General features: G+C 38.0%; 1 protein-coding gene across 1 annotated transcript in view; it reads left to right on the top strand.

Annotated features, from left to right (window-relative positions):
• The window catches only part of Mcr (macroglobulin complement-related), a 940753-nt gene that overhangs the window by 831262 nt on the left and 92475 nt on the right, over window positions 1-17016 (top strand). The window contains exons 5-10 of the mRNA XM_067145574.2: window positions 1458-1626; window positions 1889-2001; window positions 2192-2332; window positions 10428-10616; window positions 15096-15176; window positions 15683-15907. Of these exons, the coding sequence (XP_067001675.2) occupies window positions 1458-1626; window positions 1889-2001; window positions 2192-2332; window positions 10428-10616; window positions 15096-15176; window positions 15683-15907 (918 nt within the window). The remainder of the gene's footprint in view (window positions 1-1457; window positions 1627-1888; window positions 2002-2191; window positions 2333-10427; window positions 10617-15095; window positions 15177-15682; window positions 15908-17016) is intronic.

The following is a 17016-nucleotide window of genomic DNA, read 5'->3' as shown; positions in this document are numbered from 1 at the left end:
ATGTTGAAGACTTTATTATCTCTTTAGGGTCAAGCGAGAGTGAAACCTCAACAGACGATGACAATGCCGATAGTAACTGAGAAATGAGTGGTATATTCGCTTTGTAGGATTATTTCCTTCGTTACGGGAAACTGAATCTAACAGCAACGCGAGATTTTCTACATGGTGAGTAGAAATTTAATTTAATTTTCTCACGGTTTATCTGTTCGAGCATTGACATATTTTTATCTTGTAGCCTTATCCTAAAGGTGTTGTGCATTATTGATCTTACGTGAATCATGTATGTTGCTACAAAGAATAACCGGTTATGGACTTATATTCCAGTATTTACATTTCTGTTCATGTTGTGTATCATAAATCAGCTGTTTGTATTCGTGACAATTTGGCACCACTGGCTGACTTCCGGCTAACTGTCAAGTCGAAACTCATAAAAACGGAACTATAGGGAAATTGTGTCCCTTTTCTTATTCCTATCTCTCTGTATATGACCTGATTTGACACTTGTTTTCTTTCCAATACTATGGAAAGAGAGAGCAATAGAAAAGGTGATGAGGAATGACATTGACATCATCATCATCATCATCATCATCATCATCATCATCATCATCATCATCATTTTACAGTTCCAGTTTCCCAGGTACTGTTGGCGAGCCTCTTCCACTCTATCTTATTGAGATATGTTATGTTGTTAATGACGTCCTCCACTGTCCTTCCCTGATCTGCAATGTTCATCTTTACAGTGACCAATCAGTGGATTCTTGATCTTCCCACCATCTGTTTTCCTGCCACGTGTCTCTCCAAGTTAATATAAGCTGTCCTTGTTGGCTCCATCCTCATTACATGCCCGAACCACCTCAATCTGGACACGCTGACACGATCTAACAGTGAGGTCTCAATCCCAGCTTCCTTTCTAACCATGTCATTCCTTAATTTGTCCAGTTTTGTTTCTTGATTTCAGATGCTGCAACTTCGATGAGTCCTTCTTGGTGAGGGTGCAGGTTTTGATACCATAGGAGAAACATAAAAATATCAAAGGACAAGGACACTCTCAACATTTTCATAAATTGTCATCTTCGAACACATAGGCTCTTCCGTCATTGATCCCATTTCTTCTCAACCCCCAACAAATTAGTTTCTACTTCCCAGCTTCATCAGGAGGATGGGTTTCAACCGTTATTGACAGATCTTCTGTCACAATTGAGAAAGTAGACCTGCAATAACTCACAAGAAAGGGGAGAGAACTATATTTGAATGACAGGTGTGAAGAAATGGAGTTTGCCCTTGTCTTTTTTATTTCAATGTGTTCTGTATTTGTCCATGTCTTTTTATTTAAATATACTCTGTATTTTTCTTTGTCTCTCTCTTCAGTCGCTCTTCCTACTTTCCTCAGTTTTTAATTTATGCATCCTCCATATTTTCCTAGCTTCTTGTGGTTTATTTTTGTTATCTCTTTACAGATTCCACCAACCAGTGTTCCTGGTTCTTACAAACTGCGAGTAGAAGGCACATACGATGGCCTTATGGGTGGAATTGCCTTTACGAATGAGACATATGTTACATTCTCGCAGAGATCAATGACTATCTTTGTCCAGACAGATAAGCCAGTGTATATGCAGGGCCAAACAGGTAATCATTGTCAGACTTTTTACTCTTATGTGCACTTTTGAGTACGAGATGATGATCAATGGAAAGAATGAGATATATGGAGACAGTCCCTAGAAAAAAAGAGTTAGGACTCATTTCATGAAGTTATAATGCTAAGAAGCTATGAATTGAGATTCATTTACACTCAGTTAACACTGTTCTTCTTATGATGCCTTATCATATCAGCCTGCTTGAGAGTGACCCAGTGGAGATATAATTAGTCTCTTTCTTTTCCTTCTTTTAGTAAGATTTCGAGCTATTCCAATCAATACAGAACTGAGGCCTTTTGATGATGCGATAGATGTGTTTATGTTGGATCCAAGGGGCCACATCATGAGACGTTGGTTATCCAGGCAGGTAAGATCAAATCTAAACTTACTACTTTTTTTTTATTTTTTTTATTTCATGTTTCAGGGCTCACTCTCATTTGTAAACCACTGAGAATTTGTGATCTGTCATGGATTGAACAAGCAGAAAATTGCTCAAATGATGGAGTGATGTTCTGTTTAAGTTATGAAGGGTGAACTTTATCTTTTTGTATTTGCAGTCTAACCTGGGTACAGTGAGTCTCGACTATCAGCTGTCTGATCAACCTGTATTTGGCGAGTGGATCATTCAAGTGGTGGCTCAAGGGCAGGTTGAAAAAACAGCCTTTTTGGTGGAGGAGTATTACCAGACAAGGTTTGAAGTGAGTAAGACTCTTGTGATGTGTTGCATTCTAATTTAGCATAATATATTTCTTTAGCCCTAGTGATTATGTATTTTTAAAGAGAGAAGCTCATTGTATAAGGATGGATCAAATTAAAATAGAACAGTGGATGTATTGGGTTATATTTGTGTATGAGTGTAGCAACAACCCTGTGCAGAAGTAGAGCAGGAGGGAAGGAAGGAAGGAAGGAAGGAAGGAAGGAAGGAAGGAAGGAAAGTCCTACTGCATAATAGACTCGCCTGTTGCACATGAACACATGATATGAGTTAGGGGTCAGGCAGCAATATTGTCTGAGAAGGCAAGCAGGCAGGCAATTAATCAGATTTCAACTGCGGTGGTGCAATGTTTGCTAGTTTGTTTTTTAGTGGCAGAAGAAGTTGGAGTTTGCAAAGTGCATTATTGATTGAAAGCAGTTTATGGAGAACATATTCTGTCATTGACTTGTGTGCAGGACTGACACAAGCATTTTCGTGAGGGGTGGAAATCTGTACAGGAGAAAGATGGTGAGCGACCTTGTCAAGTTCACATCATCACAGACGTTCTGGTGGAACAAATTGAGCAGCCGTCAGGGACATTAACTTGGACTTGGGAGTGAGTTTTGGTTCTGTTTGTACCGTCATTAGAGAAAGACTCCGGTACAGGAAAGCGAGTGTACTGGGGTATCACAGATGATCAGAAGAGCTTTTTATGGGATTGTCTTTGCAGCATCTTCTGAGGTATCATTCTGAGGACAATTTACTGAGAAGGGTTGTGGCAGGTGATGGATCTTGGTGCCACCACTTCCAACGTGAAAACAAATGACAAAGCCAGCAGGGGAGACATCCGAGCTCCCTACCGCTGAAGATATCCAAGATGTTGCAGGATAGTGGAAGGACATCTTCTCCTCGAGTCCCTGGACTGTGGTCAAATGATCAGGGCTGCTCTGTACTGCATTACCCTCTGCTGTTTGTGTAGAACAGTGAAACCCAAACGGGCTGGCCTGATGACCTTTGGAGTGTTCTTGCTGCATGACAATGCGTGGTCACATGTGATAGCTGTTGCACAGACCACTTCTGGTGATGTTTGGGTGGACAGTGTTGGAACACCCACCATATAACCCTGATTTATTGCCATGCGACTTCTGTCTGTTTGGTCCATTGAAAAAGGCATTGAAGGGTTGTTGCTTCTACTTGGACAATGAAGTCATGGACACAATGTTCACAACTGGTTCCATTTTCAGCTGCAGGAGTTCTACAAGTAGGGCATTCACCACTTGGTGAAACAGTGGGACAAGTGCTTGTGTAACGTTGTTGATAACTTTTGAAATGATTCATTCTGTTGCCCATGTTCCCTCATCTATATACCGGTATACTACAGAAGAGCTTCAATTATCCAAAACAACTGGGGATGGGTTTTTAGATAAAAGATTTTTTGGATAACCGATCCTTTACTAAAGAAAATTGATGTTAAACACAAAACTATATACAGTATTACATAGTAATACATTAAAGTAGGCCTACAGTTTAGGGAAAGAAGTCCAGGAGTTTCTTTTGCTTCAGAGTTGAGACTCTGGGTTCTTTATTGCTACTACATCACATTCTTCTTGTTGTTCTAACCACTTCATAGTCATCTCATGGCAATGAAAAACTTCTTCAGTGGACGGTAAGCTTTCATCTTCACTGTCAAGTACACTTGCAAATTTTTAATGTCCGATATTGTTGCATTTCCAACTCCATATTCCCATACTAAGCTTGATCCTCAAATGCTCTATTATTTTAACTTTATCAGAAAAACATAGAACAACCTGCTTACATTTAGTCACCATTACAAACGACACAACAGCTAGCAGAACTTCTACATGGCACACACATTTGAATTTGCCAACTGCAATACTTTCAGTTAACTAATGTTTCAGTTGATCAGTATTCAGATAACCAATACTCTACTCTGTTTATAAAATTGGGCTATTTTTGTCCTACATCAACTCGAAACTGGTTGTTCCATCACAAAATGCCCTTGAAAACAAATTTTCTATAAGAAAAGTCATACATTTTCTTCGTAACTTCATGGTTTTCAAGAAAATGCAGCTTTCTTGTGTTTTTGGCTGTGGTCCACAGCAAAATGCCTTTCTACAGGCTCATTTTCGCACACTCTGAAATCCCTTCAGGTAGGAAGATCAAATTTCACATGATTATTATGAGCTTATTATTATATTAGTGTTTCTGCGAGGCTTAAAAAGAATCCAGCCATCACTAATGAATGGGCTTCTCATTTTGCGTGTATGTAGAGGTCACATGAAGCTATGTTCATCATTATTTGCATAAAGTCATTGTTTGTTATCAGGCGAGCTGGAGAATGAACCTGCCATTCTGCAGAAAGCATTGGGAGGTTACAGTTGTATTGTTCAGTGTGCTAAGCATGTTTATCCACATTTGAAAACTGCTGTTGGCTGTAGTTTATTTATTCAGCCAGTTTCATTATCATCATCATACTGTATTTATATTCCATAGCTCTGCCAATGGCAATACTTGGTCAGGTTGTCATCTTGCCATCCTGATTCACTTGTAGCCCATGGTATATGCATGAGCATTAGCATACAGCACACATTATGGACAACAAAATTTGTTCGTAATGATGATTGGCAATCCCAAGTGGACAGAAATTTTGGTCAGAGTTGCTCACAGACCAAAAAACCAACTAATTGGCATGACATTGTAGCCAAAGTGTCTGACAGAAAATGATTACGTTTAGGGGAGTTTTGACAAAGGGTGAAATTTTGGGTCCCGTCCAGTGCTGGAGGTATACAGTAGAATGGAAAAAATCCTGATCTCTTGCATATACATGCCTTTTTTTGGGTTTTAGTGAAAACTCACTCCGAACAGATTGATGCCATTGTGTAGTGCCAAAATACAAAACCAAAACATTGGACCTGTCTTGAATGAGATCATCTGAAAAACATGGTCCACAGCCCTTGCAGTGTTTATTTCTCCAAGTCACCTTGCATAAATAAAGGCACCTGCAGTAAAGGATACTGAAAGGCTGTCATCAAAGAGACTCAGACCAGTGATAATGGCTGCTCTTGGCACAGACAAAGCCCAGCAGACACCAGCTGCATGGCTTAGATCAGTATGGTGACCACTGGCAACAGACCTCTCGACACTGGCATATCCTGGATAGACCAGTACAGCCCACTTCTATGTAAAATGTTCAGCATGCATATAAATGTAGAATTTTGCAGCTCTGTCAAATCCATTAAGAACATCAATAAGGGGAGTGAAGTCTTCATGGACAAGGTGGTGAAGATAACCGGTGAGATGAAGTTCATATATACCAGTCTGGGCACTTCGTTAGTAGCAGTGAGAGTTTTTGGAGGATCCTTGCATTTCCTGTGCATGAAAAACATCTCACCTTATGCAAGAGCAAGCACAGATGAAAGCACTCCAAGTTATTGGGATGCATGGTACACATGAGTCCCAATGATGAGTGGTATTTGTTATTTTGGCTGTCATCCACCAGTGCTCTGAAAAGACTGCATTTTGAACTGTTCTATAGACTTGTTCCAAGTTCCAAGTGTGGCAGTGAAGTACCTCACAGTATGGAAGCGTCCTGGCAGGAGGATCATTCTTGCACAAGTTAAAAAAACGCTATGAGTGTTTTGTTGGTGCATTGGTCATGTTGATGCTTAATTTGGATGCACTCAAACTGTACAACGGCACCAGACTGGTTGTCAATGCCCTCAGTCTTAGTAATAATGAGGGCATTATTTTGACAGTCTGTGTCAGAGGTCATTGTGTTTCCATCTCGCGCATCCCACTAATACCAACAGACTTGCCATTCAACTTGAAGAGGTTGCGGTTCTCTGTCAGATTGGCCTTTGTAATGTCAATAAACAAGGCACTGAAGGTAATAGGACTGTATCTAGAGAACCAATGCTTAAGTTGTGGCCAGAGTAATGTGGCATGATCTCTAGTGTTTAGTGGGCATAACCTATATATTTATGTACTCAATGTGCAGGTCATAAATATCATCTACAAGAGCATGTTGTAAGACACCCATATACTTCCAGGCCACCTTAATTTAACCACTTTAATTCTTTCTCATAAATCTGAAAGAAGAAAAGGTTCTTCAGCTGGTATGCTCATAATTACCACGTAATGTTTTCATCCTATTCCTTAATGGTATTTAATACTGGTTATACAGTATAACCAAAGGCATCCAGTCCCTTTTTAATGAGTAGGTAGGTTCTTTATGCAAGTCATCACTGCGATAGGTGGAAAAGCATGCAGAATTGATTTTTATTCCATTAATTTCTTCAAGATGCACAAATTTTAACTATGGTAGTGTTGAATTTCTGCTTGGCTTGAACTTGTGTGAGCAGCTGTTTGAAGTGTAAAGTGGAAAAGTCTAGGTAGAACAAAAGCATTATGTCAGAAAATGAATCCAGAGAAAACTGTCCAGCAGTATTGTTAAACATGGATATATGGAATGAAATCGCTAGTCATTGGCTCCAGTTCTTTGGAAGCAATACTAACATAAAGAATTATTTATTAGGACTTGAATGTTAAGCAGCTGCACACCGGTCCAAGACCTAAGTTTGAAGAGTTGCATGTAGTGAAGCTGAACTTTGTGTCTGTGGTCTAATGAGGAGTAGAAACACATTCACTTCAGTAATGAATCACATATACTCATACTTCTTGAAAGAAGGTGGATGATACTGAGTTCAGATGCCATTTGGAGACTTAAGTTCCTGAATATTACCTTCATACTTGAGGTTTAGTCTTTGTGGTTGGAACAGTAATCGTGAGGAAGGACTATTTACAATTTCTAGAATATTTTCTGCCTACAGCTCCAACACAGTAGTTTAGTGAAGGTTCCAATAGACTAGCCTGACATATTTTACATAAAAGAACAATATCTCAAAAAGATTGGCACTTAAGTGGGGGGGGGAATTATCTCCAATACTTTGAAAGATATCTTTGTGAATGTCCAGGTATATCACCTGCTCTCTCTGTTGTGTGTTTGTGGCTTGTTTTTACCCATAAAAACAAAAGAAAAAACAAACCCTATGGCACTACAGCCCTTGAAGGGTCTTGGCCTACCAAGCGACCGCTGCTCAGCCCGAAGGCCTGCAGATTGCGAGGGGTCGTGTAGTCAGCATGACAAATCCTCTCGGCCATTATTCTTGGCTTTCTAGACCGGGGCCGCTATCTCACCATCAGATAGCTCCTCAGTTCTAACCATGTAGGCTGAGTGGACCTCGAACCAGCCCTCAGGTCCAGGTAAAAATCCCTGACCTGGCCAGGAATCGAACCCGGGACCTCCGGGTAAGGGGCAGGCATGCTACCCCTACACCACGGGGCCGGCTGTTTTAAAACATAGTTTTTGAATTATAATTAAAACTGTCAGAGTTATTTCCATGAAATTTTATGTAATTATTTCATTTATGTGATCAAAATGCTCTTGGCTCTTTCCTTTGACATTGAAAAAACAGAAAAACTGATGTGAATGGGAATGATTAAGCAAAACAATCATATCACAAAAAGGGATCAATACTGTATATATTGCAAACTCTATTTAGCTGCAGAAATGAATAAGCAAATTTGATTAAAATTTTCAGGTGGGGGAAGGTGAAAGCTTTTATCCCATAGCTGAGCAGGGTACGGTGGGCCTCGTAGACAGTAGTGCCATCTCACCGGCCAGGGAGATTTGTATCAGTAATGTGATTTGTGGAGAAGGTGAGGGCCGTGGATTACCAAGCGACCGCTGCTCAGCCCAAAGGCCTGCAGATTACAAGGTGTCTTATCGTCAGCAAGACTAATTCTCTTGGTCTTTATTGGTTTTCTAGACTGGGCCTGCTGTCTCACAGTCAGATAGCTCCTCCATTGTAATTATGTAGGCTGAGTGGACTTCAAACTAGCCCTTAGATTCAGATAAGATTGCCTGACGTGACCGGGAATTGAACTCGGGGTCCTCCAGGTAAGAGGCAGGCACACTGCCCCTACATTGTGGTGCCAGCACTCGCCTTAGTGCAGGGGAATGGAAAACCACGGAACAGCCGACAGCTAACAGTGGGGAACAGCTCCTCTGCCTCCCGTATGTATAGCTGTAAGGCTAGTAAAATTAGCCACTGTTAAACTGAAGCTTGCACTACTCGGTGAAAATTTCAGGTAATTACTAGGCTTTTTAAACATGTGAACATTAACGAATTGTAGTGGATGGTAAGTATGCAAAATTTTTGTGTAAGAATCATTTCTGGTTTCTGCTTATAAAAATGTGAATTTTTCTCAATTTAAGCTAGCAGAAATTCATTGACCAGCTCACAGCCGTTGCTTAAGCCCGATTAAATGTCTGTAAGAAATAGTGGATATTGAAGAGGCATATGACAGCATGCCAAGAGAAAATCTGGCTGTACCTGCAAAAGAAGAAGGTGCTTGTAGGACTTGTAAGAAAAGTCCAGATGTTGTACATGGACTGTAGGCCTACCAGCTGTGTGCGAGTTGAAGAGGAGCACTCATCATGGTTTAAGACCAAGAGTGGCATCCAGCAAGGCAGTGTACTGAACCTACTGCTGTTTTATCACAGTTATGGATGATATAACGAGGAGGTTGAACTTACGCATTTATCTTTGCTGAGAAACAGAAGACAAGGTGCAGGCAAGACTCAACACGTGGAAGGCCAATTTTCAGGAGTTCAACCTCAGGATCAATGGTGATGGCAGTGAACAGCGATGGCTGACCACCAAGCATCAAATTGGAGAGTGTGGTCAGTTTCACCTACCTTGGCAGTACAGTCTCCAGAGACAACTTAAGCCACAAGAGAGACCACCAAAGAGGGTGCAATAGAGTTTCTTCTTCTACCAGCAAGTGGGGAGGCACCAAGCAAGTAGCTGTGCGGTTTGGGTCATGTAAATATCAGCTTGCATTCAGAAGATATTGGATTCGAACCCTCAGCTGTTGGCAATCCTGAAGATGGTTTCCCATTTTCACACCAGACAAATGCCGGGGTGTACCATAATTAAGGCCGGGGTGTACCATAATTAAGGCCGGTCGCTTCCTTCCCACTCCTAGCCCTTTCCTCTCCCATCATCGCCATAAGACCTATCTGTGTTGGTGTGACATAGAGTTGCCCGTGTGGTTAGGGGCGTGCGGCTGTGAGGTTGTATCCGGGAGGTAGTGGGTTCAAACCCCACTGTTGGCAACCCTAAAGATGGTTTTTCACGGTTTCTCATTTTCACACCAGGTAAATGCTGGGGCTGTATCTTAATTCAGGCCATGGCCACTTCCTTTCCACTCCTAGGCCTTTGCTATCCCATTGTCGCCATAGGACCTATCTGTGTCGGTGCAACATAAAGCAAATTGAATAAAAATCCAAAGAAAGCAAAATAAACAATGCTCAGCAGCTACTTCATACTGATCTTGATCTATGGTATCGAAACATGCACGTTACAAAGAGAGATCATGACTGCAGGAATTGGAGATGAAGTTCCTGAGGTCCAATATCCAGAAGACCACATGGACAAGTTAAGAAATGAAGAGGTGAGGTAGGAAGCTGGGATTAAGACATCTCTAATGAACAGAGTCAGTACACCGAGACATCTGTAGTTCAGACACATGATGAGGCTAGAGTCTGCGGCCTCATTGCACTTGGAAAGAGGGTTAAAAGGAAAACGCCAGGTAGGAACACGTAGAGCCTGCTGGATGGATATGGTGAAAACTGATATTGCAGCTAGGAAGAGGATGTCGTGAAGAACAGGACATGTATGAATAGAGAAGAATGGAAGAGGTTTATCAGCATTACCTGGGAAACTGAAACTGGAACTGTAAACTGATGATGATGATGATGATGATCATGATCATGATCATGATCATGAAAAAATAGTGCAAACAAGTTCAGTGTTTCTTAAGAATCAGGTATTCATACAGTTTAGCCATGTAGGGAATATCTTTATATTAAAATCAAACTATATATCAAACCAAAACTGTAGATTTTCCCAAAAATAAGTAGGCAAATGAAAGATGGCAACTATAGGTATGATAATAGTTTGTTGAACTCAAAGGATACAAGTGACAGATAACAAATGTATTTCATTTTACAGGTTAATGTAACGATGCCAGCCTTCTTCTTCACTACTGACAAGTATATATTTGGCAAGGTAATGGCTAACTACACCACTGGTGCTCCTGTGAAAGGTAACCTGACGCTTAAAGCCACCATAAGCCCCATCAAACGTTACTATCGCACAGGGCTGGAACGCACAGAACCTGTTGTACACTACTTCACATTTGTAAGTACTGCTTGTGTATTCATTATTTAATTATTATGTACAGTCTCATGTCCAGTTTACAATACAAATTTCAGGGTTTGACTGGGTTCTATCCTACCAGGGGCTATTATACATAGTTAAAAGCTGTTAGGACTGACATATCAATGTTAAAGCCTCCTAATCATCTATATTAAACCCATTTAAGATTCTATTAAATTACCCTAAATTGAGAGTTGTGATGTTACATTTATAAAGCATCTTATGTTTTTATCCTTCCCTCTGTGAAACTAACTTATCTTAAACATGTTAATGTTGCCACTGTCATCATCATTATCATCAATGTCCCACTCCATTTGCCCGGGTGTGGTTAACAAGCCTTCTCCACTCCTTTCTGTCCTTCCACTTTTCCTGCTCCATTACTTCTGCCACATCCAATCCAGCTTCTCTAATGTCCTTCCAAATCTGATCCATCCACCTTCTTCTCCGTCTTCCAACTGGTCTCTTTCCCGTAAGTTCTCTTTCCAATTCCCTTCTTCTTATCCATTCCTTTCCCATTCTTTTTACATGTCCGAACCATCTCAGTCTTGCTTTCTGTATCTTCTGTACTAATGGTTCTATATTTAGCTCTTCTCTGATTTTAATATTTTGAATTCTATCTCTTCTTGCCTTTTTAACCGATGTTCTTAAAAATTTAATTTCTACTGCTTGGATCTTACTATCATGTCTCTTATTAGTTACCAGTGTTTCTAGTCCGTATGTTACAATTGGTATGAAATACAGTTTATATAATGTTAATTTCATTCTCTTGGGTACTTTGTCATCCCATAAAAGCTCTCTGACTTGATGATAAAATGTTGTAGCTTTACTTAGTCTGTTATTAATTTCAGTGTTTTTCATTACTTCTATTAATAATGCTACCCATATATGTAAACTGTTCTACATTCTCTAACCATTCTCCGTCTATATTCACTTGGCTTCCTTTCTTTTTTCTTTTCCACAGTGCATGACTACAGTTTTCTTTTTACTAATTACCATTCCAAATTCCTTCAGATTTTCATTCCAAATGTCCTGTCACCTTTGTACTTCGTTTTCTCCCTTTCCCCAAATCACCACATCATCTGCAAATACCAAAGCATTCACTTCATCACTACTGATACTCTGTTTTACACGTTTTATGATTTCATCCATCAATATAATAAACAATAATGGCAACAGTGCATTTCCCTGCTTGAGACCTTTTTTTGTATAAAATGTTTCAGAGTCACCACTCCCCACTTGTACACTGCTTTTACTCTCATGATACAACATTTTAATCTTGTTAATTAATGATTTTGGTACATTCCTTTTCAGTAGGCATTCCCATACCTGTTTTCTCTTAACTGCATCATAAGCTTTTTCCAAATCCAAAATCACAAATATGATTTCCTTGTTCCTTTCCAGATGTTTTTCCATTATCATTCGCACTGTAAATATCAAGTCTATTGTTGATCTATTTGGTCTAAAGCCATATTGTTCTTCCTCTAACTGTGTTTCTATTATATACCTCAATCTTTTGTCTGCGACTTTCTCCATTATTTTTAGCCCATGTGATAATTTGGTTATACCTGTCCGACTCGTTGGCTGAACGGTTAGTGTACTGGCCTTCAGTCTAGATGGTCCCGGGTTCGATTCCTGGCCGGGTCGGGGATTTTAACCTTAATTGGTTAATTCCAATGGCACGGGGGCTGGGTGTATGTATTGTCTTCATCATCATTAAGACCTGCACCTGGCGAGCCGAACCCGTCCTGGGATATCCCGGCACTAAAAGCCATACGACATTTCATTTCAGGGTTATACCTGTATAATTTTCACATTTCTTCCTATTTACTTTTTTTGAACAGTGGTATAATGCTTCCTTGTTGCCAATTTTCAGGTATCCTTTCATCCTTCTATATGGCATTGAGGACTCTGTATAGCCACTGTAGTCCAATACTTCCTGCTGCCTTAATCATATCAGCATTAAATTCATCATTTCCACTTGCTTTACCTTTGCTCATTGCTTTCACTGCCCTTTCATGTAGTAGTAGTAGTAGTAGTAGTAGTAGTAGTGGTGGTGGTGGCAGTAGTAGTAGTAGTAGTAGTAGTAGTAGTAGTAGTAGTAGTAGTAGTAGTAGTAGTAGTAGTAGTAGTAGTAGTAGTAGTAGTATTTATTCATTCATTCATCCATCATATTTACAGGACTCTGTTTTATATATACATAACTCTTCCAATAACATCATTACTTGAGAAATATTAATCTTGTAACTAAACCACATATATTACAGAAGTAGTAGTATTATTATTAACATATTAATACTTAAAATAAATTGAACTTCTAACTATCTCTTGCACACATTAAATAAATTATTATTATTATTATTATTATTATTATTATTATTATTATTATTATTATTATTATTATTATTATTATAAAATCACACCAACCTCAACAGAAGTAGATATCAGTAAAATACCACGTAAGGTGAAACCTTGTGTGTGGTAGTTTAGAATATTAGAATGTAAACTGTTCTACATTCTCTAACCGTTCTCCGTACGAGTATGGGTATGAGTGAATGACGGATATGATCAACAGCACATGGTGGAGCATTGAATAGAAATTGGATATGGTGACGTTATATTCTCATTTAGTTATTTCTTCCATAACAGTTTTATTATCCCTGACAAAGGATTTAAGACACTTCAGACTAATTTTCTGACCTAATGAAGTAGTTTGTAAAGAACCGGGAAGGACATTAAAGAATTTTGGAATGAAGTACAAGAAATTGCGCTTTGTTATGCTAAGTTTGGGTTTGTATAACATACAACGGTGGTACATCTTACTGCGTGTTGAATATTCATGTTTAATGTTCTCAATTATATTTTTGTTTTTGTTAATATATTTGTATATTTCAAGGGCATAGAGCTGTTTTACATTAAATATATTTGCTTCAGCATATAATTGACTACTTGGGTATAATCTTCCTTTCTGGTACATTATTCGTAATATAAGGTTTTGAACAACCTGTATTTTATTGATTACATTTTTGTAGGCTCCTCCCCATGCCAAAATTCCGTAGCTAAGAATAGACTGAACTAAAGCGTAATAAACCTCTCTTAACAATTTCATACTGGATATGTATTTTAAATTATGAAATATATAAACAGTTCTTCTGATTTTCTTTCTTAAATTGGTAATGTGACTTTTCCATTTCATGTTCGAATCAATTAATAATCCCAAGTACTTAACATTACTTACTTTATAAATTTTGTAGCAGTTACAATTAAATTTACAGTTCATGTTGTGTACAATTAATTCATTAAAATCGTTTCGTGTATCTGTTACTGAAAAATTCATAAATTTTGTCTTTTTAATGTTTAGAAATAATTCATTATTATCTAACCATGCTTTAACTTTAAGCAGTGCTCGAGTTGCTCTCTGTCTGACGAGATTCCAGCTATGTTATCGGGTTCTCTTCTTTTTCTCCGTCTACTATTTCCATTTTCTTATCTCCTTCTTCCTCCGAGCAGTTATCCTCATTATAAAGTTTTTAAAAATACTTTGCCATCACCTTCTGAAGACCCTTTTCGTCATGTACTATGGATCCATCTTCTCTCTCTAATGCCTTGTAGTTTCAATATTTTTTATTCCACATGTAACCGTCCTATCTTATTCTCATACCTCTGATACATTTTTTGCTTTTCCTTATCCATTTCTTTCTTCACCTTGTCCCTTTCTTTTATTTCTTTTTTTATTTTGTCTGTCCACCACCATGTCTCCTTTCCCTTAACCTTTGCTTTTGTTTTTCCGCATACCTCATTTGCTGCTTCCACAAATGTCTGTCTTAAATTGTCCCACTCTTCTTCTCCACTTCGTATTTCCGTGTTAGGCAACTTCCTTTTTATAGAATCTTGGAATTCCATTCTTTTATCCTCCTCTCCTGATCTTTGGTTTCATCTTCAATACAATTTTAGGGATTTTTACTTGTTTTAATTCCACAATTAATAATCTGTGATCACCTTCCATACTTTCACTGGGGATTGTCTTCGTATTCACAATGTGTCTTCCCCATTCTCGGTCTGTTATTATAAAATCAATGAGTGTTCCATACTGTCCATCCCAACTATATCGGCTGATCTTGTGGCTATTCCTGTTCACAAACCATGTGTTCTTTAATATCAAGTTATTTCTGATACAAAAGTCCAACAGTTTCTCTCCATCTTCATTTCTGTCACCATACCCATGTGGGCCCAGAACATTCTCATACCCCATTCTATCAGTTGCCACATGAGCATTCAGATCTCCCATTATTATGATCCCATCTTCAACAATATGTGTTTCTATTTCATTGAGGAACTTCTTTTTCTTCCACGCTACATCCTGTCTGTGGAACATAACCTGTACTATCTTCAGTAGTTCCTTGTTGCCACTATATCTGCCCTATTTAATGATATATGTTGATGTCAAAATTATCTTTCTTTCAGGATGAGAAGTATCCATTTTGGTTTCCAACATTCCAGGAAACTAATTATTATAACTCCGAAAGAATTCCATACATGAAATTTGTAAGTATAAGACTTTTGCTACTGTAAGTTAATATGTGTATGATATAAATTGTATAATATTATGCCTTAACAACAAATATACTGTATTTAATCCTTCAGTATCATAAATTTAAAAGGACCCTATCTCAACTGTAGTAAATCCATGCTGTAATACCATAACTGTAGGTCATAGACTGATAAACCCATGATTGTAGTTTGTAAACTATCTTGAGAAAGGATCTTAACATTTTTCTGGAATTGAGTTGAAACCATTTGTAAAAATGACTGACAGTTTTAATCATCTCTAAATGGTATATAAAGATCACTTAACTTCTGGTACAGATCTTTTGATGAATCAAGATTTGTTAACTTTTGGTTGATACTATTGGTAAATCAATATTTAGTGGTGTTAATAAATTAAGATCTAGGTTTTTACATTAAGGAGAAAATAGTGAAAGGTACTTTTTCTGTTATTTTATTCTGCATGAAAATATGAGTTAAATTGATATTTACATATTTTTTGACAGTTCAAAGGTACTTATGAGTTCCGGTACCCCATGTCGGTACTGGAGAGGTATGTTCCAACACTAGATGGTATGGAAGTGAAGATAACAGCCACGGTTGGAGAACACTTCATGAATGAAGTTATTGAGGGTTACTCTATTGCTCGCATCTATAACTCCTCCATCAAGCTATCTTTCTTGGGAGGCTCTCCGCAGGTCTTCAAGCCAGCAATGCCATTCACTTGCTATGTAAGTTTTATGAATAACGTAAGGTTCAAACATATAAACTGCACTGTGAATGTTAAATTGATATAGACTATCCTCACCCTTGTAGATTGTCCTGTAATGTTCTGAACACTTTGGTCTTTGTGTATTATCTCCTTCCTTATTTTTCCATGTGTAAATTATTTTGACAGATTTTTCTGTTCAGGACAGTGTGCTTTTTGTTGTGTTCGTTTGTGCATACAAGATTTTTTTATCAAAGCTCATAAACATATACAGCTATTGCAAAAGTTAGCTGATATTGGTACAATTATTACCCTATCTATCCACATAATGGACACATTCCCCCCTCCCAATTTTCTGAACAAAAATCTAGGGTGCTCCTTTTACGAAAGGAAAAATAAAATTTGTTATGAATATTAACACATATTAAAACATGCACCATCTTGAATTGAAATAATCAATAGCGTCAGTAGCGATAAAGAAAACCCTCGTCTACTACAAATGCTTTATTGGTAATCTCATTGATACTTTAGTTGGGTGTTAATTGTCTTATTTGTATATTTTCCCTGATACTTCTTAGTCAGATGTTAGTATTGCCAATAAAACTATTTATGTACCAGTTGGTTGTCTTAAGTTTAATAAAACCTCACAAAAAATTAAATTACACATTCATTTACTTCTCTACAATCAGCTGTTTAACTTCCATAACAAAACACAGAGACCATACAAGTCATATAGTGAGAGAGAAACAAGAAACGACAGTCATTTTCCACATTTCATTTCACGCTAGTTCATGTAGGTTTTGAATTTTGCATTTATATTTTAATATTTTTTATCGCAGGTTATATGCAGAAAGTGCCAGTTTGTAAACTTATTTCAAGCATGAGTCATATTTAAGACATTGTTTCTCAGAAACCTGTCATCTGATCGAATCCAAATTTTAACGCAAAATACAGTGGAATATTTTATACAATGTTCAAAAATGTCATAATTACTGGTGCTGTATACGTTTTCAAGAAAACATTTACCAATTTTGTAAATGCATTATAGTGTAGGAGTGCGTAAATACTTAGTGAAAATATACATTCTACAGTATGGTAGAATAAGGTTCATTTTCCTGTATATATTGACAT

This window comes from Anabrus simplex, chromosome 4 (assembly GCF_040414725.1).
Source record: "Anabrus simplex isolate iqAnaSimp1 chromosome 4, ASM4041472v1, whole genome shotgun sequence".
In the NCBI taxonomy this organism is placed as follows: Eukaryota; Metazoa; Arthropoda; class Insecta; order Orthoptera; family Tettigoniidae; genus Anabrus; species Anabrus simplex.
The sequence above is the reverse complement of the archived record's forward strand: the minus strand, read 5'-3'. Positions and strand labels throughout refer to the sequence as shown.